At 38.3% G+C, this 25,941-nt stretch overlaps 2 protein-coding genes across 2 annotated transcripts in view; both read right to left on the bottom strand.

Moving 5' to 3' along the window:
• Positions 1-14,964: 14,964 nt before the first annotated feature.
• Positions 14,965-25,941, bottom strand: part of LOC129939088 (eukaryotic translation initiation factor 4E type 2) — a 187,477-nt gene continuing 176,500 nt past the window's right edge. The window contains exons 3-4 of the mRNA XM_056046960.1: positions 15,703-15,851; positions 14,965-15,635 (exon numbers count right to left, since the gene is read on the bottom strand). Coding sequence (XP_055902935.1) covers positions 15,611-15,635; positions 15,703-15,851 — 174 coding nt within the window. The 3' untranslated portion in view covers positions 14,965-15,610. The remainder of the gene's footprint in view (positions 15,636-15,702; positions 15,852-25,941) is intronic.
• LOC129939087 (syntaxin-1A) overlaps positions 15,703-25,941 on the bottom strand; it is a 171,134-nt gene continuing 160,895 nt past the window's right edge. Inside the window, exon 3 of the mRNA XM_056046959.1 lies at positions 15,703-15,851. The gene's annotated coding sequence lies outside the window, so the exon portion shown is untranslated. The remainder of the gene's footprint in view (positions 15,852-25,941) is intronic.

Here is a 25,941-nt window from a genome sequence, read left to right as displayed (position 1 = left end):
CGGCAGTTCAACATTCCGCTGAATAGACTCCAAACAAGTTAAGGCTTTGAGCTGCACATGGTGATAATAATCAGGGGCCCAAATCGAAAAGCTTGTGACTGATAGATTGGTAGATAACATGCAAACAGGGGCCCAAACGCAAAAGCATGAATGATTTTAAATTTTCGGGCCTCTAAAAATAAGTGGGAATAGTAAGTGGAAATAGGTATGTACATATGTATGTACCCTCTCCTCACTGCTTTTTATTTTACGGAGCCCTAGACAATCCCGGGCCCTGAGGGGTTCCCCCCTTTTCCCCTCCCTCTCGACGGGGCTGTCTTTAATTTATTTACTAGTGAATCTCCAAGATATTTTTGTTTTTTGTTACCAATTATTGATCTAAAGTTGTATTTAGTTAAACTAGTACAAAATAAAATCTGTCTTTAATTGTAGTTCCCAAGTAGTAATCTATCGTGGGGTAGAATAGTCTGACATGATAGTTGGTTGATGGAATAATTCCAGCGAAACTTAAAAAAAATTCGAGTGTTTTAATGCCCATTCTTTCCAATGACGTCTAGAATAGTTGTATAAAACTGGCTCACACTCCGTTGTCATTAAGAGAATTCAAAGGTTGGTTTATTCCTAAGAGGAGAAACCTAGCCCTGTAAACCCTAAAGATCTAACATATATAAGCCTCATCATCATTCCTTCCAATAAAACATTTAAACGTCTGATTTATATATGAGGGCAAACATAAACAAATCTTTGTTATTCAACGCTCAACATGTATACAATTAAGATAAATCTTTAGAAACTGCTCTACATGCACTTTAGTTGCTTTCCTAGGTATAGAAGCAACTTTCAACAATGTCTCCATATTTGCAATCACGCTGCTTTGACATCGCTAAAGGTAGACAAATCAATCAGTAGGTCATTTTTATTCACAAGAAATTAAATAAAATTGTGCATGAATGAAAAAACATGATCGATTGTCATTGGGCAGGTTAAAACGACATAAGGGACTTGAAAGTTAGGCAAGTTTCTAGTATCTGATTGACCAGCTGCAAAAAATTACCTTCCAATTGAGGCAACTTTAATGGAAAGTTGACTGGAAAGTTAAGTCAACTTTTATCAAAATGAGAGCTGATCATGTTTTTTTATTCAACTGAAAGCTGAACTTTATTACTCTATGATTTATTTATTTTCTGCACAACTTCATTTAATGCTTTTTGTAAAAGGGTTCTTTATCAAATTGGAAAGGAAATAAGTAATATTTCTTTACAATACAAAATACAAATCGTGGTGGACTTGTAGCTTTTTTTTTTCTTGTATTCACAAGCACTCAAGGGGTTATTAGTACCCTTTATATGTGTTTAAATATAACACAGTGCGAGCGTTAGGAAAATAGGGAAGGATTTAAGAGGAGATACCGGTGCACATTGGTCTTAAAGTTCTGAACATCAAAATGGGAGGGAAAAACAGAGTTAGCCAAAGCATTCCACATTCTCGATGTGCGATTTAAGAAAGAATCTCTGTACTTAACAGTACGCCCGAAATTGAGCTCAAGGGTAAACTGATGAGCATTCCTAGAAGTGTGAGTATTACGGCTGAATTGTTTAAGGGGTGGAATGCAACTGGCTAATTCGACAGAACATTGTTTGTAAAAATATCTATAAAATAACGAAAGGCATGAAACATTGCGACGGTGATCTAGCGATGTAAATGTTTCAATTATAGTTCTGTCGCCTATCATTTTTAAAGCCCTTTTTGAATTCTATCCAAGAGATTTAAATTTGTTTTGGGGGCACCTGCCCAGATATGCGAATTATATTCAAGCTTTGGACGGATAAAAGCTTTGTAGATTATAGCCAGATCAGAAGGGGTGAAAAATTTCTTGCATCTTCGGAGAAATCCTAAGCATCTGGCATCATTTTTGGCGAGATCGAATATGTGATCATTCCATAAGAGGTGATCTGTGATATTCATACCAAGTACTGAAAGTTGATTAGTTTCCTGGACGCAAGTGCCGCTCATGGATAGCGGCATCGGGGGTGGGTTACGCTTTACCGACAGGAGACAGCATTGAGTTTTGGAAGCATTAAATTCTACACGGTTTTTGATTCCCCATTGGACAATGCTGTCAAGATCAGAATTTAATGAGCTTATCATACGCTGCCGTTGAAATTCCACATTCGAAGGACAAGGATGTGAATCTTGAAACGAATATGAAAAGCTGAGGGTACTGTCGTCGGCGAAACAGTTTAATGGATTAGAAGTGACAGACAAGAGATAGTTTATGAATATAAGGAAGAGAGTCGGAGACAAAACGGAGCCCTGGGGTACACCATGAGCTTGCATGAGGAGTGTTTTGTAGACATTAATTTTGTTGATACTTTTTGTACTAGGAACTAGAAGTGGTTTGCGAAGTAAAGTTCTGAACTTAAAATCCATGACATTTGAAAAACTAACTAGTTGCCTTGGTCAAAATGGACGCTCAAAGAATGAAGTTGACTGCAAATGAAGTGCCTTATAACTTTCCAGTCAACTTTCCATGAAAGTTGCCTTAATTGAAAAGACATTTTTTGACAGCTTACCAATCAGATACTAAAAACCTGCCTTACTTTCAAGTCCCGAACCTGCTCATAAATTAAATAATTTTACTGATCGAAGAGCTGTCAATAAAGCAACACCACTAGCCGGTGTCTTTTCCCAACTCCTCTGGAACATAGTATGAAATGAACTACTAATACAATGTTAGAAAAGGAGGGCTTAAGAGTGATTGCCTATGTGGACGACGACTTCACTGTAGCGATATCTACACATAGCGATTGCAAGTTGCCTTAAAAAAGCTCATTACCTATGCAGATCGCTGTGGACTTGGCTTAAAACCCCACAAAACCGAAATTACTCATGGAGTAGCAGTATGGTGGACTGCGCTGGACACAGCAACAAACCGTCACACTAAAGTCCAATGAACAGATTGCTTATTTATGACTGGAGCACTTCGATCTACCCCTTCACTGCACTAAGTGTTCCGTTCCATCTTATACCACTAGATATTTTCAGCAAAAAATCCGCCGCTAGCACAATCATTCGACTTAAGGCCTTCACGAAGTGTATCAATAATAAGATTCGCAACTCCATTATTTTGAATTTATGTAGATCCTTACCTAGTATCTTTGAATACATAACCTCTCATTTAATGCTTGATGCTAAACGCTGTAAGCAATCATTTGAGTTGTTAAATTCCACATTAGCTCTGCTATAGGAGTCCTTACAGGACACTGTTTATTGTTTAATGGGTTTGCATGCTTTTCGACTTGGAGCTTCTGCAAAACATTTTTGTAGAATTTGCATGGATGAAGAAGAATATGAATTTCTATGTTCATGTCCTGCCCTGTCATAAAGGCTGTAATTTAGAGACCTTGTCTACAATGATCCTAATGATCTAAAAAACTCCGAAACGTACTGTCTCAAATACTCCATAAAAGGCTCTAACTGGTTCATCGAGTAGGGTGGATCATAAGATGTACGGTAAGTACCACTACGCACCAACTATTGGTCTAATTGTGTTGCTTTTTACTCCAACAGCAAGAACAGCTAAACAGACAGCTTATTTCAGGAACACCAGAGGTAACTGGGATCCTTTCGGAAAGTAGATCTGCTCTTCCGAAACCCGTTTTATCAACACAATGACTCAAAACTATGGGATTAAAGCCTAAAATATCATGTCTAGGTACTACATCTTTAAGTAATTTGAGTACACCAGCTAGATAAACTTTCAAAGCTGAATAATGAATGGAATTGAAATAACAAGAAAGAACAATGTACATATACCTTGAAAGTAATCAGCAAACATATCAGAGATTTCATTAGATTCACAGTCGCATAAAAGAATGCAATCTTTAAGTTAAATTATTAAGTCTCAAAGTTAAATCAATGAATGCAATAAAATATTTTTAAAGACTGCATTTAGAAAAGACTTGATTTTTCCAAGGCTGCTTTGATTTGATAAAATTCCAAAAAAAATATTTGGATTATAATTTAATTTACATTTAACTGATGGAATATAATTGCAATATAGAGACCATAAAGGAAATATATTATCTAGAGTCCCGACCGGTACCCGTCCTACCTGAAACCAGAGGAACTCTTTCAAATTCGCCATCGGTGAATATATGTGAGTGGTGGAAAAAAGCAAAATGGGGGATTGGGCTAAAAAACAACTTTTGAAATTTTTTTGACTTGTCAAAAATAAAAACTCCACAATTTCAATTTTCAAAAACAAAACAATGGGAATGCAAAACCACACTACAAAGCTAGTCAATCTGGAATTGTCATATTATTGAAAAATACAAATATATGAAATAAGAAATATTTTTGATTTGATAACTTTAACTTAATTTTGTGTGTTTTTAAATTTAAAAAAATCAAATTTAAGACACAATTTTAATGATTTATATTTGTATTTTAATATTTTTAATGATTTATTTCATTTGAATTCGTGTCACTTTACCGAGCAGCTGATTGTGAAACGTCAAAATTTCTAACCGAATTTTGTACACTACGTCAGAGGGGAAATTTCAACTATTCTTGTAGTTAGATTTAGCCAATCAGAATCCCTTGACTACGTATCCACTAGCTTTGTGAATGCTAGCAATTTTGCATATACAAAGCTAGTTGAATTTTAACTACGTGGTCACTAGCTTTATGAATGCGTCACATGTTTTAAAAAAGGATTTCCCTGCAATCAAGGATATTTGTAGGCCCATCGAATGGAAGTTCCAGGGCTCCAATCCACACCCCTAAGATTGTAAAATCTAAGATTGAGCTTCAAAAGGTGCCCTTATTAACCTGGCCTTACTCGCCCGACATCAACATAATAGAAAATGTTTGGGGATAATTAGCACGCACGGTATACGAGTCTGGAAGGCAATATCAATCTGAATCGGAACTCAATCAAGAAATAAATGTGAGTGGTAAACTATTTCTTTGAATTTTATAAAGAAAGTGGATTTCTCATACTGATTTTTTTAAAATTGTGTTAAAATGTTATTAATTGAGGTACTACGTTACTTTTAATTAATTTAATTTATTTAACAGCTGTTTTTCTTTTTAACTAATGGAATTGAGTAGAATTGAAGTCTCATTCCATAACATAACGAATTTAATTTTGAACGCCTTTCGTTCAGAAACAATGAGCGGGTTCAAACAACATAAGGGACTTCATTTGATTGCAGTCAACTGCATTCTCTGAACGTACATTTTACAAAACTTTTCTTAGACAAGCAACAAGTCCATATCTACTTGTATTTTTTATTGTAAAGAAATATTACCTATATCTCTTCCAATTTGAAAAGAAACCATTTTACACAAAACATTACAAATTGAATTGTGAAGAAAATAAATAAATTCAATAGTAATAAAGTCCAGCTTTCAGTTGAATGAAAAAATATGATCAGCTGTCATTTTGACATAAATGGACTTAAATTGAGTCAGGTTGCATTGGACGGGTTTAGACAACAGGGACTTTATCAGTCAACTGCATTCTTTTACCGCAAAGTAAGTCCAAGTTCAAATGGTAGACATGTGCATTCAAGAGGACACAAGCGTCCACAGGTTTTTCTCAAAACCCAACTCTGTCTATCAACTCCTACTCTCACCTCCCCGCGGTGAACATCGGGTGCCTAGTACCTCAACTGGAGATTGGGTTCCAACCCCAGTGGAAAGTTGTTGGGGGCAGCAAACGAGAGAGGGGGGAGAGGTGTTTCCATTAAGGCACCTCTCCTTATCCAGGCGGCAGCGGACGAACTCTCGAGATGGAATCAACGGTGGCGTCTACAGTTCCAGTAAGGTTGAACTACTTAGTGAACACCTTATAGGGCTTCTTCGACATATTCGGAGCCCAGGCCTGTAAGGAGTGGTTTATCCGGCTCCCCTTCCTTGGAGTTATACTAAGGATCTGGCCCTCCAGGTTGGGGGTTGTGCCGTCGGGGTGACTTCCTGGCCACGTAAAAATACCTTAAGTTTCGAAGCACCAACAAGCCACGGATACGGACGGATTCACTGTTGACAACCCACGCAAACGCAATAAGGACAACGAACTTCAGATATGTACGTGGAATGTTAGGTATCTTAACAGACCACGTGCAGCCGAACAATTAGCGGAAGCCCTAAACTACTCAAAAATCAAATCGGGTGGCGCAACAGTCCGTTGTGAACCAGGGCCTAGTGACTTACAACTCTCAACCATTCCTGTGTGCGAGTACTGTTGTCAGGAATGGAAGGGACCTACAATTTAAGGCCGAATCCGAACGGCTAATTTGAGAAAGCACTTTTTCATGACAAGAATTACTCTTGAAGGATTTGTCAATTCCTCGCAAGAGGCAGTACCCGCGAAAATTATTTTTTTAAATTAAGGTGGCACAGGCAGGGATTGAACCCAAGACCCCTTGCATGACAGTCCAACGCACTTTTTTTTTTTTTTCCAAATTCATTTTTATTTATTCAATCCTTAACCTATCTTAAAGCTAGACAAAAATTCATAAAACTAGCCTAATTATCCATAACTTACAACTAACTTAATGGTCCCATACGGACACTCTAAGCTAAACTATAACATTATGCTAATGCCTTTCGGCCTTAAGATCTATTTTACTTCAATTTAAATTTTATTTGTTTTGTTTTTATTAGAAAATTTTGAAAAAACTAATATCAATAACCTTTTTTATTTATTTTTACTTACAAACTACTTAAAATAAGGTCCTTAAATAAAACTTAAAAACTAACTTAAACTACCTATTCTACCTATAAACTACTTAAAACTAGAACAACCACAGCAGCAAATTTAACTATCTAACATTTTTGTTTTTCATATTTCGTTGTCTTTTTTTTTTTTTTTTTTTTTTTTTTATTTTTTTTTTTTAATGTTTTGTAATGTTTTTTTTTTTTTTTTATTTTTTGTTTTGTTTTTTTTTTTTTTTTAATTTTTTTTTTTTTTTTTTCGTGCCACCATGCCTATTCTACTTAAAACTAAACCCTAAAACTATAAAACACGTATGTAAGCCGGCCAAGGCTTAAAACCCCATCCCGACTACCCAATATCAAGTGCCGATTGAAGCCACCAAAACTGGTTCTCCTGCTTCACCCTATCAGTTCGGTCCCGTTCGGACACAGCCCTACTGAACCGAAGGAGCTCTGCTCCGCCTTGTGCCATGACGTCCCGATTGTACAGGAGTCGCCTTTCCACGGTTCTTCGTCTGACGTGGTAGATTAACGGAACTGCCAATCTATCCTGTATCAGACCGCATTTGTCTAAAAAGAGGAATGCCTCTGGTGGAATGAACCCGCTCAAGCGTGCACTTTCAAAATACTCGTCGTTCGGATAGAACGCCCCGAAAATTAAATTGTTGGTCGAAGACATAGCTCTTGCAATGTGACCTCGAACGAGTTTTATCACGAAATTGTCAATTCTGTTGATTCGAGCCCCGTTGTATAGGACCTCGTTGGAATAGTAATGCACATAAGAAGATTCGGCTGTTCGATATAAGCCGGTACAGCGTCGTAAACACTGCCGCTCGAACACCCGAACCTTCTCCATCTGGGAAGGGGCAACGCTGAACCACACAGGACAACCATAAACGATCATTGGCCGTATGAGGGCCATGTAGCAAATTACCTTCACTCTGGGGTCAAGCCGACTGCTAAAAAACAGCCGTTTCGTCAGAGCGAAGGCTCCTCTGGCCCTGGTCAGAGCAGCATTTATATGTCTGTCGAAATATAAATACTGATCTAACCAGATACCGAGGTACTTCACTACACTTTTGCTCGCTAATGGCTGCCCGTGAAGATCAACGATGACCATCTTGCGCCAATTCTTACACGTATCCCTTGTGGCCCCAGCCAACGGAGTCCGGAACAGAATTGTCTCTGACTTCTGGACATTTATTTTCAGTTTCCAGTCGTCGCAATATCGCTGAATCTTGTCGAAATCACGCTGCAAGAGAATTCTAATAACCTCAACCTTTTGGGCCGTTCTGTACGCAATTAGATCGTCGGCGTACACAATTGCCTTTGTAAGACTACCTATCAGATCGCTGGTGTAAATGCTGAAGAGAATCGGTGAATTCACCGCTCCCTGTTGAAGACCATTTTTAATTGAGAATGTTGTGGTAGAAGTTACATTGCCACTTTTGACAACAAACTTTCTACCGTTAAGCATATCATAAAGTATATACAACAATGGCTTGCTTATGCCAAGCCTGCTCAGTTTTAGGTAAAGACCCTCCAACCATACGGTGTCAAAGGCCTTTTCTAAATCAACCAGAACAGCACCTGTGCATTGTTGTTTTGATTTATTCCATTGGATATCAGAAACGAGTTTAGACGCAGCATGAATTGTGTCATGACCCGCCTTGAACCCGAACTGTTTATCCGGAATTATTTTGTTGTCCGCAGCCCACTTAGTCAGAGCCCTATTAATGATCTTTTCGAAAACTTTGCTGATGCTCGGAAGAAGACTTATCGACCGAAGATTTGACGGGTTGGAGTTGTCCTTTCCCTTTTTCGGGAGAGGATGAACCACAGCGGTCTTCCAATGCGCTGGATAATATGCATTATTCAGTGCATTATTGAAGAGCGTGGTGTATATGTCAATTGCTTCCATCGGTAAATGTCTTAGTACAACGTTGGATATACCATCGACACCTGCTGACTTTTTGTTTTTTATTGAATTGAAGATGAGCTGAAGCTCAACCTTCGTCACTAACAAGGGACTTGGTCCCGTTTGCTCGGCGATTATGGCATTTGCCAAGGAATCGTCATTGAACCGCATGAAACCGCGGTTCTCAGATCGCCAATGTGTGATATCATTACGGAGGTAAAAGTGATTAAGTAGGGCTCTGTTTTCCAGGTCGTGGTTGGGGCGAATGCTAACATTCACCTTGTACACTTGCTGGAAGGCAGCTCCCACCGCCTCCACTTTTTCCTTCGGATCTTCAATTATGTAAAAGTCATCGTCAAAGATGGCTTCTTCTGGATCTATTTGCGCTGTCATGAGTACGTCTCTGTTTTCTTCGGTTCTTTGGAGTTTCAGACTCGGAAGGTCATTGTCGTTCTTTTTCCTGAATATCTTGTTGATTTTAGGGAACATACTAGGGTCACTAGAATTAACTGACCGGATCTTGCGGTCCCAGTACTTGTTAATTGACAGCCTGTAGTTCTCCTTAATCAACAGATTGACATTTTTTATTGACGACTTCAGTGTCCTAACCTCCAAGTCGTGTGGGTCTGTAAGTCGTCTGTACAAGTTTTTGAGTCTTGTCAGTAAGCCACTCTTGTGCTTTCGCAGTGCGTCAATTGTCGCGTTTCTGTAAGCGTCCATTTGGTCCCGTTCTCTGTACTTTGGGATTGTCCGTTCCATCGTTAGTTTTATTGTTTCGTCCATCTGTTTCAAATGTTGGTCAATTTCTGTATTTGTCAGGTTTCTGTTGTTTGGTGGGGCTATGTCACTCGAACGAAGTTCTCTCGCTAAGGCGTTGGTGAAACGAGGCCAACGCATCTTACTGTAATTGTAAGAGTGCGTTGCAACGTATTCCTCCAACTCTACGCGTTCGTTCGGAATCTGCATTACAGCAGCCAGTCCGCAGTGATCACTGTCGTACTCGACTGTCTGTAAGCAGTTTCGAGGGTGATTACCTACTTTGTCTGTTACTGTCAGTCTAGTGTCGTACAGCAAAAGATCCAGAAAGGAGCCGCTTCTTGGATACGATGGCTTTTCGGTAGCCAACAGGTCGATGCCATATTCAACGCTGTAAAGATTCATCAAATTAAAAAGATGATTACCTCTGGGATTACTATGTTGATTTCCCCAATCTTCATGTTTTGCGTTCAAATCACCGGCCATGATGAAATAGTTTTCTTCCAAGCTCAGTTTCAGTTCCCTAAAAAGAATCTCGAGTTCTGAAGCAAAGTAAGTAACCTGCGGAGCTCCAGCCGCATAAGCAGCAATCATATACATCCGCTTCCCTTGAGTGAGAGAGATGCATACAACGCAAACTTCTAGCGTCTTGAGCTTTCGCAATTCATTGTTGTATATGACTTTATAATTAATGCCTTTTCGTTAAAGAGAGCGACACCACCCCCTTGAGTGGAGTCGGGCCGGTCTCTTCTTACGATATTGTAATTTTTATGAGTCAATTTGTGTTTGTGGTTTAGCTTAGTTTCGCTAGCCATAAACACATCGGGACTGTAGTCTGTCAACAATTGGAACATATTGGCTCTTCGTTCAATCCTAATCAGTGAATTTACATTCACAGCTAGGACTTTAAGGCGCGTCTCCGGCAGCGCGCCCATTATGATCTAAATTGCGCCAGGCCAGGCAACAAAGAGTAGAGATGATCTACCCTTTTGCCTTGCTCCTTTATCTGACTTTGCAGTCCTGTTAGTTGACCTTGAATGCTCAACAACAAGGCTACAATGTCAGGCTGCACCTCTGGTGCCTTAGGCACAGAGGCCTTTGGGGCAACCGTTGGTGGAGCCTGTCTCGTGTTCCCATTCCCTGACACCATTTGGGCGTAGGAAAATTTGGGATCTACGAATTTTTGTGTTGGAGCCTGTCTACTTTTTTCGGCTTTTTGACTGGCCTGTTTCTGTTTCATTTGTTGGACCTTAGGGCAACCCCTATAGCTAGCCGGGTGCCCTTGGTTTCCACAAAGGACACACTTGAGCAGGGTCAAATCCTCAACCCGCTCATTCCCCAGCTTGCATTCTCCTTCTTTGTGGGTTTCTCCGCACCTCACACAACGCAACTGCATATTGCAATTGGCATTGGCATGGCCAAACCTCTGGCACTTCGTACATTGTAGAATGTCGTCGTGCCTTTTTAATGTCTCCCAGCGTACAGTTTGATTGTCGAGAGATTTGATTCCCTTGACACTATTAACACTGCTTTGGGGCGATAATGTTACGAGGAACATTGGCAGCCTATAACCCCCTCGTCTGGACTTCACCGTAGTGAAAGGCTTGACCCCGATAAAATCGAGATCGTCACTAGCTTTTTGGCGGAGCTCAGCTAAGAGCTCCTCCGGTTCCGTGCAGGAACTTATGCCCTTCAGAAGGACCGTCTTAAATTTCTCACATTTGGGCGTGAAGCTGAAGAACTCAGCTGTGGCCTCTTTTAATAACTCTTTCACTAGCTTGTATTCGGCCAGTGAGAAGCACTGCACCGAATACCGCTTTTCTTTTTCGTTCAAAATGTTTAGTAAAAAATTCCCCTTAGTGGCCGACTTACATACCTGTTTCAAGTCCTGCAGGTCAACCTGATAGGTTCTAATTGGTGGCACCTTCTCCTTGGGCTGTGGTTGTTTCTGGTGTTGCTGCTGCTGTTTTTGCTGCTGCTGTTTCGGCTGCTGCTGTTTCGGTTGCTGCTGCTGCTGTTTCTGCTGCTGTTGTTTTAGCTGTTGTTGTTGCTGCTGTTTGGCCTTAGCCGACGTCGATGGGCCCTCAGCAATTGGGCCTGTCGCTGCTGCTGGCTTCTTTTTATTTTGCTCCGCTCCTGTGTTTTTGGGAGCGGGCTTGGGTGGTGGTTGTTTTTGCTGCTGTGGCTGTTGTTTTTGTTGCAGTTGGCGTTGCGCTGCCACTTGCTGCCGGCGCGCTTCCTGCTTAAGCTTAAGTTGACTGAGGAGTGGCTCTATTTCCTCCTTTAGTTTTTTTAGGCTTTCTTCAAATTTACTGATGGCAGCCTGTTTAGTTTGCAGTGCCTCCATCAGTTGATTCTCTTCTTGGAGGATTTGGTCCACCTCCCCCTCCAACGATTTATTTGTTGGCGGTTCTGGCTCCGATAGGATCTTGTTCCTATATTTCGGTGACCTAAACTGCCCTTCTCCACCCTCTGAGACGTAATCTGGGCTCCCAGAGTCGTCACTCTCCGATGTTTCGTGCTCTGACGTCACACCTTTCGTCTTTTCTTCCATTTTTTTTTTATTAGCGTTCCGCTTAGCTGGATTGGTTCGCTTTACCAAATTGGGAGATTGCCTCTTTCTCTTAACAATGGCCCACTGGTCCGTTGACTGGTCTGATGTTGTTTCGGTGATTTTTTGTACCGCTGCTTGCACCACAGTAACATCACCTGATGTATTGGCAGAGGTATCTTTCGATACCCCTGCTTTCCTCTCCTTCTCCATTTGCTTTTTTTCCCAATCTATAAAATCTACGATTTCACGATTGTGAAAAAAAGCTTCAAGATTTCTAGTGCACTCCGCACGGGATTCGAACCCACGACCCTTGGAGTTGTGTTCGGACGCCACCTCCACTAGGCTACCGATTACTTGTTGAAAATGTGGCTTACTGCCTTCTTAAAAGGAAAACCCTACAAATGCACTTTTTAATTTTAAATTAACTATAAATCACTTGTAAACACTTGCTATCTCTCTGGAAGTCAAAGAACGACTGACGACGACAGTCCAACGCACTAACCATCATGCCACGGGTACTACGGGTAGGCCCTAAACTACTGCAAGGCAGATATTGCAGCCATCCAAGAAGTGCGATGGGATGGACCGGGCAAACGCAAACTACAAGACTACGATTAATTTTCGCCAACATAAGCCTAATATGCGCGCATGCCCCAACAGAGAAGAAAGATGAAGACACCAAAGACATATTCTTCGAGCTCTTGGACAAGACATATGAGCAGTGCACTGGCTATGACATTAAAATTGTTTTAGGAGATTTTAATGCTAAGCTAGGAAGAGAAGACATCTTTGGTGGCATAATCGGAAGATACAGCCTACACGACTCTACCTCCGAGAAAGGATTCAGGCTGGTCAATTTCGCTGCGGGGCGAGACGTTCTGGTAGCTAGTACGCAGTTCACGCATCTCAATATCCACAAAGGGGACATGAAAATCTCCTGATCAATCAACCGTCAACCAGATTGACCACATTGCGATAGACGCACGACACTTCTCCAGTACCCAGGATATCCGAACATTCCAAAAGGCCAACATTGACTCGGACCACTACCTCGTTGTAGCCAAGGTACGGCTACCAATATCCCGATCCAAGCCAAAACAAGGAAGTACTGTGAGAAGATTCGACGTTAGACGGCTACAATCGCGAGAGACTGCCATGTCCTTTTCCGATCGAGTCTCTAATAACCTCCTAAGGAGTCCTATGCTTCCTGCATTAAGCATTGAAAACCAGTGGCAACATTGCCTTGCAGCCATCAGAGATGCCGCCTTTGAAGTGCTAGGTTTCACACGGCCACCACAGCGAAACCCCTGGTTTGACGACGAATGCCGGCAAGCGCACGCAGCGAAACCGATGAGTGGAATCTCAGCATAGTGTGCCCGATACATAAGAAAGGAGACCCTCTAAACTGCGCCAACTACAGAGGCATCAGTCTCCTTAACAATGCGTATAAGATCCTCTCTGCCGTATTAAGTGAACGTCTAAAGCCATTCGACAACAACCTGATTGGTCCTTATCAGTGTGGCTTCAGACCAGGAAAGTCCACTATCGACCAAATATTCACACTACGGCGAATCTTGTGAAAAACCCAGGAACTTTAAATCGATTCCCACCATCCTTTATCGATTTTAAAACCGCGTATGACAGCATCTATAGGGAAGAGCTCTAGCGAGCAATGTCTAGTTTTGGCATCCCTGTCAAACTTATCCGTTTGTGTAGAATGACGATGGAGAATGCACGCCGCTCTATCAAGGTCGGAAAAGATCTTAGACAAGGAAATGCACTGTCATGCGACTTCTTTGTCTACCTAGGCACCGCTATAAACACAGACAACGACACCAGCGCTGAAGTCAAATGAAGAATAACTCATGCAAATCTTCTTTTTTGGACTTAGAAAGCAATTGAGAAGTTAAGTCCTCTCTCGAGCATCTAAAATCACCATCTATAAGACACTCATCATCCCGGTTCTCATTAATGGCGCTGAGGCCTGGACCCTGTCAAAAAAAAAATGAAAGCGCCTTAGGATGCTTCGAGAGGAAAATTCTTCGGGTGATTTTTGGTCCCGTACGCATAGATGGAGAATGGAGGAGAAGATATAACGACGAACTGTACGGGCTGTACAGTGACACTAATCTAGTTAGCAGAATTAAAGTCCAACGGCTTTGATGGCTAGGTCATGCAGAGCGGATGGATATCAACGCTCCAGCCCGGAACGTCTTCGAATCCAATCCCGAGGGACGGCGCGAGTAGAGTAGAGGAAGACCGCGACTCAGGTGGCGCACCCAGGTGGGAGAGAACCTCAACCAACTTGGCGTGTGAAACTGGAGACAGCTAGTTGGGCCGAGATGGCTGGAGACGCATGTTGGTTAAGGCCCAGGTCCGCCCAGACTCCAGCGCTTCCTTAAGTTAGTAAGTAAGTAAGTAAGTAAGTAAGTAAGTAAGTAAGTAAGTAAGTAAGTAAGTAAGCAAGTAAGTAAGTAAGTGAGTAGTAAGTCCAAGGAAACTATTTAGTTTTTCAGGTGTCATTAATTTCAAATTGGGAAGTTTACTTGACTATCTTTTACTTGCAGAAAGTACCTACAACAATATTATCACAAAAAAAAAATCCTTACACAAATTAGAAGTCCATCAGCTTTAAGTAACGTATGTACTTAAAACACTACCACTCCTTGGTGGACGAGGAGGAAATATTGGTGGACGGGAGGTGGACGAACCGTCGTCGTGTCGGTTAAAAAGGTCGTTACAAGAACAATTTACGGACGATGAAAATTTAAGAAACCAGGCTGAAATCACAAGTGCTAATGAAAGTCAAGAGTAACACAAGAAACGTCTTCGAGATTTGGGTCACTAGTAAGATTTAAAATTAAATTAATTCACCACACACTCTTAATTTGCCATCTAACGACTTCTTCGTGTTTCGAAAATGAAAAATAAATTTCATGAACATCTCTTTTCTAAGCCATCCTGAAACTTAAGAAACCTATTGGTGATTTGGGTATAAGAAAAAAACACTCAATTTAAATAATAGTAATGTTATCTTTATTACAATGTTTTCATAACGTTTTTTTGTTTTGTGTTGCAGATAAAAATATTATAATTCCTAAAAACAAACAGGAAACAAAACTTGTTTCAATTATAAAACAAAAGAAAAACATTAAAAGTTTTGTTTTCTTCTTTAACTACACAGTCCAAACTTAAAAAGAAAATTTTATATAAATTATAATGATAATTCAATTACCTATGGCGAGTATATAAAAAAGGATGAAACAATTTATTAAACAAATAAAATTGATTCATTTGGGAACAAAATTTTGATAAATATTGTGTTATTCATATTATTTTTCTTCTTTTGTCTACTTTCTCATTGTTTTATTATTTTTAGTACAACTATTTCTTTTTCTGAATAGAGTTAATTTTACTACATTCTATTTTTTTTTTTGTTATTGGGGGGCATACAGCTTATAGTTTACAAAATTTCAGATACGATAAGCTTAAGAAAGACTCTTGGAAGGTTGATTAAAAAAGTAGGTAAAAACTTTGTTTTGTATTTTGTTTGTTAAATAAAAATAACTTTTTTTGTTTTTGTTTGTTTATAAAGAATTAATAAACGCGATGTTGAGGCGTTAGTATCTGCTGCTGAACTTAGAGGTATTTGCTGAATTTCAGCTTTTCAGTTGGACTTTATTTCTGTAAAAGAGAAAAAACCGTTGAATTTATTTGAGTTTGATAAAAGTAAAGAAATTAAGTAACTTACATTGCTACATATTTAAGGCTATCACAATGAATCTTATATTCCATTAATAGATTAACAGGTAGATTTAATATTCTACGGAGTGTGTCGCGGATTCGTGTCGTACTGGCGAGGTCTGTGGCCGTACGATTCCACACTGACAGACTGTCCTCCTAAAAAAATATAATTAGAAAAAAGAAGAAATTATTATTAAATGTTTTTGATATTTATTTTAAAAATTCAAACAAAGAAAATGATTGATATAAAAGCAAAATATAACCAATAGAAAGATACCTCGATTTTTATCGTTGATTCTTAAGTAAAATGTACGAATTAAATAAAATATCATTTACAAAACTTTGAAAAAACGTAAAAGTCTTATTTTGACGATTCTAGGAATGTGTTTCAATATGTCAGGTAACATTTTTTAAAAAGTTATTTTTTGGGTGAGTAAAATACGCCGGCAAGCTGCTCAAAGCCGACAGAGCCTACTTTAGTCTGTCAAAGCATTTTAAATCCAGAAACCTTACCATGACTTCTAAGCTGCTGCTGTAAAGAATCCAAGACTTTGAAAGAAAAGTTTTACGGAGAATTTTTGGACCCTTATGTGAGAAAGGACGATTACGGAGACGCTACAATCATAACCTCTATACAATCTACATGGAAGCAGATATCATCACAGAAATTAAACTTAGTAGAATGGATACCTAGGTGATGAGCGTAGAGGAACCAGTTGAAGGAATAGCGTAGACGAGTAAGTCCAAAGCCTTGGGGTGCGCAACTGGATGGCCTTAGCTCGCGATCGAAATAAATGAAGAGACTCGATAAATTTGGCCAGGACCGGATCCCAGTTGATGATGAAAATGTATTTTTGATTTTGTTCTTTCCAATTACATTGGGGTTCCAGACATCGAGTAAAAACAAATTGATAAAACGAGTTAGTTTGTTTTGAGTGGTCCACATTTTGATTATATAAGAAATGTCTCCAAATTATGCAAGTCAAGTCAATAGGAACATTCTTAATTTTTAAAAGATGCTAACTAATAAGGGTCCAGTTAAATTATGTAAAATATGTCGGATTTCAATTCGCGTGTAATTGAAATGGAAAACTAGTTGAAAGTCTTTTATGCGATAACATCCTCGTTTCAAACTTCGATGTTATACTTTTGAAAAATCAGCAAATTGAAGTTTAATTTGTTGAAGTAATTCGGATTTGTCTTCCAACTCGTCGTCGTAGGTTGCTGCAACAAAAGCTCAAGTTACATAATTATGTTTTTAAGATATAGAATTGATTTTTAAAAATAAGTAGTACATCGGTAGATTTTGGGAGACAAGTCACAATAGACCTTAAAAGTAAACGGAAATAAGGTCGAAAACAGGAAAGTTATTTTTAGCTCATTCTATGATAGGCGTAAAAAAAAAAACAAGTTTAAACTGAAATTATTGTGCAGGCCTAGAATACTGACGTGATTGAGGCTTTTTGAAGAAGCCCGTCGGCTTTATCTATTTTACGGGTGTTGGATCTTGGGAGTACTTGATGAAATTCTGCAGGAGTATCTCATGAGAGCCACTCAACTAAGTCGTTCGTATTCGGCATAAAAGCTGTAGGTCCCCTGCATCCCTGATTTACTCCACACATGAATCAGAGATTCATTAGGCCCTGGTTCTCTACAAGCCGTTGCGACAATTTATTCATTTATTTACATAACATGATTGATCAAACTGCAATCCTTAAACAAATAAGGAAGGTTTACAGAGAGGATACCAATGTAAATTTGTCTTTAAGTTTTGAATGTCAAATTGAAAGCCAAAAAGCATTCCAGTTTTTATGTGCAGCTGAAAAGAGGATGGGCAGGTTCATACAACGTAAAGGAACTTCATTTGCAGTCAACTGCATTCTTTGGACGTAAATTTTAACCAAGTCCCATAAAGCTTCAAACTTGGAATTTTACTTCATTAACCTCTACTTTTAACTGATCGTGTGAAAATTACTTACAACATAATTGTTTCACAAAAGGCTTTTCAGACAGGCTACAAGTCCATATGGACTTTTATTTTGTATTTTAAATAAATATTACTTATTCCTGTAATAAATTAAAAATAAAATCAAATTTTGAAGAAAATAAATAAATAAATTACAGAGTAATAAAAATCAGCTTTTAATTAATTAAACAATTATGACTTCATTCTGACCTGATAGTTGGGGAGATTTTTCTTGACTTACTTTCCAGTCTACTTTCCAATAAAGATGCCTTAATTGGAAGGCCATTCTTTGACAGCTAGCCAATCAGATACTAGAAACTTGACTATTAAGTCTTTTATGTCGTCTGAACCTGCCCAACCTCTATATTTGACAGTACGTTTTAAATTGAGCTCATAGGTAAACTGATGGGCATTCCTTAAAGTTGAAGTATTACGGCAACATTGTTTGAGGGGTCGAATACAATTGCTTATTTCGAACACTAATGATATGCATGCAATTTGGTAAGTTCACAAAACTGTGTTAAACGATAAGTTTACACAGAAGTTTACGTGCACGCCTTTTAATTACATTTCTTAAATGCTGTGTGTATCAGCTGTTCTTTAAACGTCATCACATCGTCAATATTTATTCCTTTTTAAAAAGTTAATATACAAAGATGCCAAAAATAAGAAACAAAAAGGAATTAATTCAGTTATAAGAACAAATTTCTTTGAATGAATAACTCATTTAAGAACTATTCAAACAAAATTATGGTCCGTCTAATTTAAAAGTCACAATGACGTTTGTTTAAGTTTACCTGAACATTGAACAATTTTAATAGTTTTTGTCCAACAAAATTCTTGGAGAATTTTAACCAAAATTTGTAAATCATTTTTCATACAATATTTGACAGTTCATTTAACAAATAGTAAACTTAACCAAATAATAAACTTATCCAGTGTTTTACGTCATTGCGTTGCCTGTTGCTTATATCGATAAAATACTACATGAAATAAGTTCTTTCGCCTATCATTTTTTAAAGCACTTTTTTATATTATTTTCACAAGATTTAAGGTGCATTGGGCACATGCTCTGATATGTCATATTTTCTAAAGTCTTGTACGAATCAAGGCTTTTTAGATACGTGTCAGTGCAACGTCGGAGAAATCCTAAACATTTAGCAGAATTTTTGACCACTTCGAATATTTCATGCTCTCAAAAGTAAAGTAAGTAAAATAAAAATTTTAAATAGGTTCTTTCTGTTATAAAATGAAATCTTAAATAATTTAGCTAAAGGTATGTATTTTATGCATAATATTACTGACGGTAACGTCAGTAATATTATGCTGTGTTCCGCATAAGAAATATTGCGTACGTGATAGACACGTAAGTGGAAAAGCTGTCAAAATCTGTATACACAAATTCAACGTTACAAACAAAATGAACGGAATTGTAGTTGGCGGCGGTGTTTCAAAGATTTTCTAACTTTAAAATTGGTCGCATTCACAAAGCTAGTGGCTACGTAGTCAAGGGATTCTGATTGGCTAAATCCAACTACAAAATTAGTTGAAATTTCTCCTCCGACGACGTAGTGTAAAAAATTTGGCTACAAAGTTAGTGGAGAATGATTTTGACGTTTCACAATCAGCTGCTCCGTAAAACACACGGATTTGAAATGAAATAAATCGTTCAGCATTTAAATACTATTATAAATCATTAAAATTGTACCTTAAATTGCATTTTATTGAATTTATGTTTGGTACTGCTCCAGCTCCATATTTAGCGAACAGAACTCTCAAAAAACTTGCGTCTGACGAAGATTCAGCATACCCACTAGCCGCCCAAATGATCCGTGAAGACATGTACATAGATGATTTAGTTTCAGGTGCTGACACATTAGAGTTAGTCAAAGAAAAGTACCATCAAATTTCAACATTATTATCTTCAGCTGGATTTCATCTTCGTAAATGGATGAGTAATGGAACGACAATATTCCAGTTGAATTACAACAAGAATGGTCCTCTTTTCAAGAAGAGTTAGAAATTTTAGAAGACATACACATTCCAAGATGGATAAACACTCAAAGTGATATCAAACAAATAGAACTCCACGGATTCAGTGATGCATCAATTAAAGCGTATGGAGCTTAGAGTATTAGACAACCAGAACCTCATACACACTCATTTGCTCATTTCTAAAACAAAGGTAGCGCCTGTAAACACAATATTGTTACCAAGATTACAACTTTGCGGAGCTGTCATACTGGCAAAACTTCTCGATTATACCCGATCAGATCTTTCATTTAAAACCGTCAAATTATTTGCATGGACTAATTCTACAATCACCTTGAGCTGAATATCTGGATTACCATCGAAATGGAAGACATTCATAGCCAATAGAGTCACCGAAATTCAACGGTTGACCAATGTAAGTTAGGGCGACATATCCCCACCAAATTAAACCCAGCGGATTTAATATCTCGTGGTATCCTTCCATCGAAATTGAAGATCAATACACTATGGTGGAATGGACCACACTTTCTTCGGAAGAAGAAAAGAGACAAATCAAGATTCATGTCACCATCAAAGATGCTAATGGCATTCTTGATGTAGTTTGCAAAAAATCCAAGCTTATCAAGGTATTAAGAATCGTCGCTTTTGTGAACAGATTTATCTATAATGTAAGAAAGGATGATGTTTTAAGAATGAAGTCAGTTCTTTCGCCCATAGAACTTGACATTGCATTGCGTACAACCTTAAGGAGTGTTCAACAATTTATGTTTCCCGATGACATAAAAGAACTCGAACTTACTAAGAGAACAAAGCTTAATAAATCTCTATACATGTTTATTGATCGATCTGGTATTATAAGAATTGGAGGCCGACTACAAAATGCCAACCTTACGTATGATCAAAAGCATCCTATTGCGTTGAAACCAGATCACAACTTCCCGAAACTCAGAAAACCCTACGTGGAGGTATCCAGCAAACAATCGCTTTTATTCGAAATCAATTTGGGATTTTCAATATGAAAAGAACAGTGAAGAAGTGGTTGAGTAAATGCTTTACTTGTTTTAGTAATCAATCCAAATCAATGCCACAACTGATGGGAAACCTTCCTGCACCCAGAGTAAATATGTCACGACCATTCACTCACACTGGTGCAAAGGAAGAAATTCCAAGAAATTTAAAGGATATTTTGCGATTTTCATATGTCTCTCCACGAAAGCAATTCATCTTATATCTGTAACAGATCTCACAACTCAAACCTTTATCACCGCGTTCAGAAGATTTATATCTAGAAGAGGAATATATTCAAATATTTATAGCGACTGCGGTACTAATTTCAAGGGTGCTAATACCGAACTTCAAAAGATGTTAAATATAGCCAAACATGATTATAAAGAAATAGCTGACTTGCTAAGTAAATTGGGTACCCAGTGGAACTTTATTTCTCCTGCTTTTCCTCACTTTGGTGGTTTATGGGAAGCAGGAGTGAAATCAGTCAAATACCACTTAAAACGGGTTGCCGAAACCAAGCCCTAACATTCGAGGAGCTCAGTACGCTTCTAACACAAATAGAAGCTTGTCTAACTCGAGACCCCTTTGTCCCGTTACAGATAGGTTGGATGATTTTAACGCCTTAACACCAGCACACTTTTGATCGGCACATCAATGCATACAGTCCCTTAAGCCAACCTACCAACTGAAAAGATAGGCTACTTGGACAGATGGAAACGACTACAAGCATTACTGCAGTCATTCTGGAAGGAATGGAGCGGAGAATATTTAACAAGGCTTCAAAACCGACCGAAATGGTTGTACAAGATAACTTAAAGTTATCAAATAAAAAATGTGTCTTTTTTATATATTTGCATTTGTCAATAATATGACATTTCCAGATTGACTAGCCTTGTAGTGTAGTTTTGCATTCACAAAGCTAGTTGAATTTTGACTACATACCCACCAGCTTGATATAAATAACAGAGATGAGTCTCTTTTTGATTATATTCTAACAAGTAATCTGGTAGTAAGTAATGTAGGTAGTGAACCAACCTTCGTCACAAAAAATCGACAAGAAGTTTTAGATTTGACTCTTGTCTCGTTAAATCTCTCAAATAAAATATTGAATTGGAGAGTATCAAAGGAGAACTCGTTCTCCGATCATATATACATCCAATTCTCACTTATTGAAGGGACCCCAAAACCGATCCAATTCCGGAATTGTATTAAAACAGATTGGCCAAAATATGGGGCGACTCTGAAAAATCTGATTAAACCAAAACTTTCGGATCCGCCCTTGTGCGCTCTTGAACTCGATCAAAAGGTCGATGAACTTACAGCAGCCCTCAATAAAGCCATGGAAACTGCCTGCCCCCTCACCACAGTGCGGGGAAAGAAGAAACCATATTGGTGGGCTGCTGAACAAGATATACTCAGGAGAGGTTGTAGAAAGCTTTTCAATCGAGCAAAAAAGACTAGACATCCCCAAGATTGGGATTCCTATAAAGAATCCCTCAAAAAGTATAAAGTAGAATTGAGAATAGCCAAAAGATCCTCATGGAGATCCTTTTGTAACTCAATAGAAGAATCCGCGGAGGCATCAAGGATAAGGAAGATTCTCTCAACAAATTCAACCATGCCTAGTTGTCTTAAAAACTCAGATGGTACATGGACTAACTCTTGCGAAGAAACGCTAAACCTGCTATTAGACACCCACTTCCCAGATAGCTCCCAATCCGTTAATACAACATACAGTCCTGGGTCGGGTATTAACTTAATTTTTTCTCAAGGTCTGGTAACAAAAGAAAAACTGACATGGGCTCTGAATAGTTTCAAACCTTACAAATCTCCAGGTCCAGATCAAATCATACCAGCTGAGCTACAATATACCATTGATATAACTTCGCCCATCATTGAGATGATCTTTAAAAGTTGTATAAATCTGGTCTATATACCTCAGCGCTGGAGAGATGTAAAGGTAGTTTTCATTCCCAAGGCGGGCAAATGCTCGCATGTCAACCCTAAGGACCTAAGACCTATTAGCCTATCATCTTTCATTCCCAAAACTCTGGAACGATTGATCGATATCCATATATGTAACAACATTGAGAAGATACTATCAATGTCTCAGCATGCTTACTGCAAAGGGAAATCGGTAGAAACAGCCTTGCACACTCTGGTAAGAACTATCGAATACTCCCTAGAGAAAAAGGAATACACTATGGTAGCCTTCTTGGATATTGAGGGCGCTTTCAACAACGTTGACACATCCGCTATCACTTCTGCTATGACGACCTTAAACGTCGAATACTCAATCTGTGAGTTAATTAATCTAATGCTAAAAAGCAGGATCATCAACTCTACTTTGGGAGATTTTTGCACAAAAAGGTCTGTCAGTAGAGGCACTCCGCAAGGTGGTGTTCTGCCCCCTCTCCTGTGGAACATAGTGGTTAACCAACTACTAATATCCCTTGAGAGGGAAGGCTACAGAGTGGTTGCGTATGCCGATGATGTTACTATCGTTGTCACAGGGGAACATCCTAATACACTGAGAGACCTCCTCCAAAATGCACTCAATATGCTCACTAGATGGGCTGATAACTGCGGACTTAGTATTAATCCTCAAAAAACAGACCTCGTCCTTTTCACACGGAAATACAAGATCCCAGTAATTGTACCTCCTTCAATAAAAGGTATACCACTAATTTTTACCAATGCAGCCAAATACCTTGGTCTGTTATAGGACAAAAAATTAAGTTGGAAATCCAATATACAGGAAAGAGTTAAAAAAGCTACAGTAGCTCGTTTCCTTTGCAAGAAAGCTATAGGAAGCAAATGGGGTTTTCAACCTCGCATAACCTACTGGCTATACACATCGGTCATCCGACCAATACTTATGTACGGGGTTGCAGTATGGTGGACTGCACTGGAGAAAGTCACATACTGCGACATACTCAGCAGAGTTCAGTGCAATGCATGTCTCTGCAGTGGCTGCGGGGCTTTGAGAACCACACCGTCAGCAGCGTTAGACACTCTCCTCCATCTGACACCCCTCGACATCTCCAGTAACCAAGTGGCAGCGAGTACAGCGATAAGGCTCGACGCCTCATCTCAATGGGCCAACAACAATGTGGGGCACTCCATCATTTTGAACCTCTTTGGTTCTATACCAAAGTACATAGACTACAATATTCCTAAAATCCTATTTGGAAAAAACTTCCATGTATCCATTCTATCCAGAGATGAATGGGAAGACAAAAAACTCCTGGATAACAAAAGTATTAATTTTTATACAGATGGATCCAAGACAAATGAGGGAGTTGGTAGTGGTCTGTACTCAGAAAAGCTTAATCTAAGCAACTCATTCCGCCTCCCTAATCATTGTAGCGTCTTCCAAGCGGCAATTTTAGCAATCAAAGAGGCTCTCTCCTGGCTAAGAGAAAACGTGATATCAACTTCGATATCAGCATTTTCTCTGACAGTCAGGCTGCTATCAGATCCCTTGACGGTGTCTCAACCAAATCTCTAACGGCTCTCGATTGTTGATCGTCTCTTATGGAGATGGGGCAGCAATTTAATATTCACCTCTGTTGGATGCGGGGCCACAGAGACATCACAGGTAATTGTAGAGCCGATGAACTCGCTAAAAATGGAACCGTAATACCTATTTCACCTGAAAGGGAGAAGATAGGTATACCGATAGCTACATGTAGACTTTTGCTAAAAGAAACAGCTTTTGCAAATTCAAGGTGGCACAGCTTACCAACATGCGCAGCCACAAAACTCATATGGCCTTCACTGGACCTAAAGCGCTCTAAAGACTTGTTATCTCAAAGCAGACTTCATATAAGCTCCCTAATAGGTGTCCTTACAGGACACTGTCTTATAGGCAGACACGCAATACGAATTGGCCTCAAATGACTTCTGTAGGAGCTGCATGGACGAGGAAGAAGAGGAAACAATTTCTCATCTCTTATGCACTTGCCCTGCTCTTTCACTCAGACGCAAACTTCATCTGGGGGACTACTCTTTTGATAATCCCAGCGAACTAGCTAAAAAGGACATTAAATATCTTCTTCCCTTTATAAAAAGCTCAGAATGGTTCGACTAGTTAGAAGTAATTCTTTATATATATGTGGTATCACAACGGGCCTTTCTCTTGGCCTAAGTGTGTGGATTCTGAATCCGCAGCCACGTTAACCTAACCTAACCTTACCCACCAGCTTTGTGTATGCGACCAATTGTTCGTGCAGAAATATTGACATTTCAAATATTCTGCTGTCAAATATGGTAACTGTCAGTGCTTTTGAGTGTTTATTGTAATGTCTTATTATAATAATGGACACAAGTTAAGAAAGTGTACAAGCGGTTAGTATACGTAAGCTTTAGTGGAACTTGTCCAACAAAAGATTCAACAACTAAAAATACAAAATTAGAATGTTAAAAAGTCGCATACTACATTGTGGGCACGTATAAAACAGGACGTACGACAATTTTTGACAGCTCTTTTAGCTGCAGCATACAGTTCCAGTTGCAATTGCTGTCAGGCAGTAGCTTCCAATGCAATGGAAAGTTAATAAAATATGAGAGAATAAAATAAAATACGTAAATTATTTTTTTCGCAACAAAACAAAATTTTTATTTACCTTAGGTAAGATTACATTTTTTATAATTATAATATTAATAATAATAATTAATAAGAATACATTTGTTTGTTTTTTTTTTCTTGTTTTTGTTTTATTTATTTATTAAACTTCACCTACACATGTGTTGATTTCTTTTTTTGTTTGTTTCGCATTTGCTTTGATACAATTTTTTGTTGTTTTTTTTTTTTTGTTTATTAATTTTAATTTTGTTGTTTATCAATGAATTTAATTTTATGTTTTCCTATGAATTGTAAATTTATATAATATGAAATTTTGTTTTTACTCTCAATTTATTCCTTCTCTTTTTTGGTTTTTGTTTTTTTTTTTTTTGTATGCTTTAGTTAATTTGATTATTATTATTATTAATTTCTTAATTACATTTAATGGGTTAATTAGTAGTGTGTTTTATTTTATGCAGTGTTTTGTGTATAATTATATACATTAATGTATATTAATATATCTGTGAATTTTTGTTTGTAAAATACTCTTTTTTTTAAAATTTTTATTTCTTTATTGTTTCGTGTGAATGTCTTGTGTTCCAATGTTTTCTTATTTTGTTTGTAGCTTTTTTTTTTCTTTTTTTTTAAATAAATTTAATTTTTTTTAAAAGCCGTTTTCGTATTTATGTTAATTTTGTTTATTTGTTTTATAA

Source organism: Eupeodes corollae, chromosome 1 (genome assembly GCF_945859685.1).
Source record: "Eupeodes corollae chromosome 1, idEupCoro1.1, whole genome shotgun sequence".
NCBI classification, from domain to species: Eukaryota; Metazoa; Arthropoda; class Insecta; order Diptera; family Syrphidae; genus Eupeodes; species Eupeodes corollae.
Note: the sequence above shows the minus strand (reverse complement) of the source record. Positions and strands in the feature narration are given on the sequence as shown.